The sequence below is a fragment of the Plasmopara halstedii genome, assembly GCF_900000015.1.
Source record: "Plasmopara halstedii genome assembly, contig: Scaffold_738, whole genome shotgun sequence".
Taxonomy (NCBI): domain Eukaryota; phylum Oomycota; class Peronosporomycetes; order Peronosporales; family Peronosporaceae; genus Plasmopara; species Plasmopara halstedii.
The window spans coordinates 1-1,020 of record NW_020187654.1 but is presented as its reverse complement, the minus strand read 5'-3'; the positions used below and the strand labels follow the sequence as shown (position 1 = coordinate 1,020).

The window sequence follows — 1,020 nt, the reverse complement described above, 5'->3', positions numbered from 1 at the left end:
ACGAGCAGCTCGACCACGCACCAGAAACCAATTGATACCATACAAAAGTTACCAACCGTTGTCAGAACCATTTGCAAACGACCATGTGACTCTGCAGAAGCAATTTTTTCAGCTGCACGGCCTAGAAACGTGTTGACGCCCGTACTGGTCACAACAGCTTCAATTTCTCCCTGCTTTACCACAGATCCAGAATATCCTTCATCTCCTTCATTCTTCGTTACTGGCAAGGATTCACCCGTCAAAGACGATTGATCCACCTTGACTGCATCACCCTCGAGGAATTTGAGATCAGCCGGAATCACATCACCCAATCGCACACGGATAACATCACCAGGTACCAATAAATCAGCAGGAATATTCTTTATCTCGCCATCACGAAACACTTTGGCTTCTGGGGCTAGTTGGCCCATCAACGCTGACACGGCATCACCAGCTTGTACTTCTTCTAGATAGCCAATGCAAGCATTTAGAAGTAACAGGAATAAAATCAATGCAAAATCAGCGTAATCTAATAGCACAATTGACAGCACAGCAGCCACTTCCATGGCCCATGAAAGGGGGTTCCACATGAAGCCTAAGAAGAGCGTCAATTTGTTCACTTTTTCCTCAGGAAGTTTATTTGGACCATACTCAGCTAAACGCCTTTCAGCTTCATTCGATGTCAGACCTTCCCGGCCAGTCTTGAGCTTGTCTAAAGCGGCATTAAGTGGCACCTGCGCCCATTGAATTTGACCAACTTCGTTTGTATAATTCTTCACGTCATTTGGTGTCGCCAGAGACATAAATGAGTTACGTGCAGCACGAGTCATTTCTCAAATGTCTTTGATGCGGAGCTTTCAGCTTCGTCAATAAACAAAACACTTTTTGATAGAAAGTGGTGTGGTGCTTCTGAGCACGTCCGAGAAAGTGAGGAACTTGGAGAATGAACGCAATGATTTGAGATTTCAAGTCCTGCCTTCCCGCTTCTGAATCATTTGGTTCTCGTCTTGCTCTAACACACTACAAGGCTGATTCCAGGTG

General features: G+C 45.4%; 1 protein-coding gene across 1 annotated transcript; it reads right to left on the bottom strand.

Annotated features, from left to right (window-relative positions):
• Positions 1-21: 21 nt before the first annotated feature.
• Positions 22-809, bottom strand: PHALS_13832 (plasma-membrane proton-efflux p-type atpase; the record flags this gene model as incomplete). The annotated part of the gene is made up of 1 exon (XM_024729653.1): positions 22-809. A coding segment is annotated over one exon (788 nt), but the record flags the coding sequence as incomplete, so codon positions are not given.
• Positions 810-1,020: the final 211 nt, after the last annotated feature.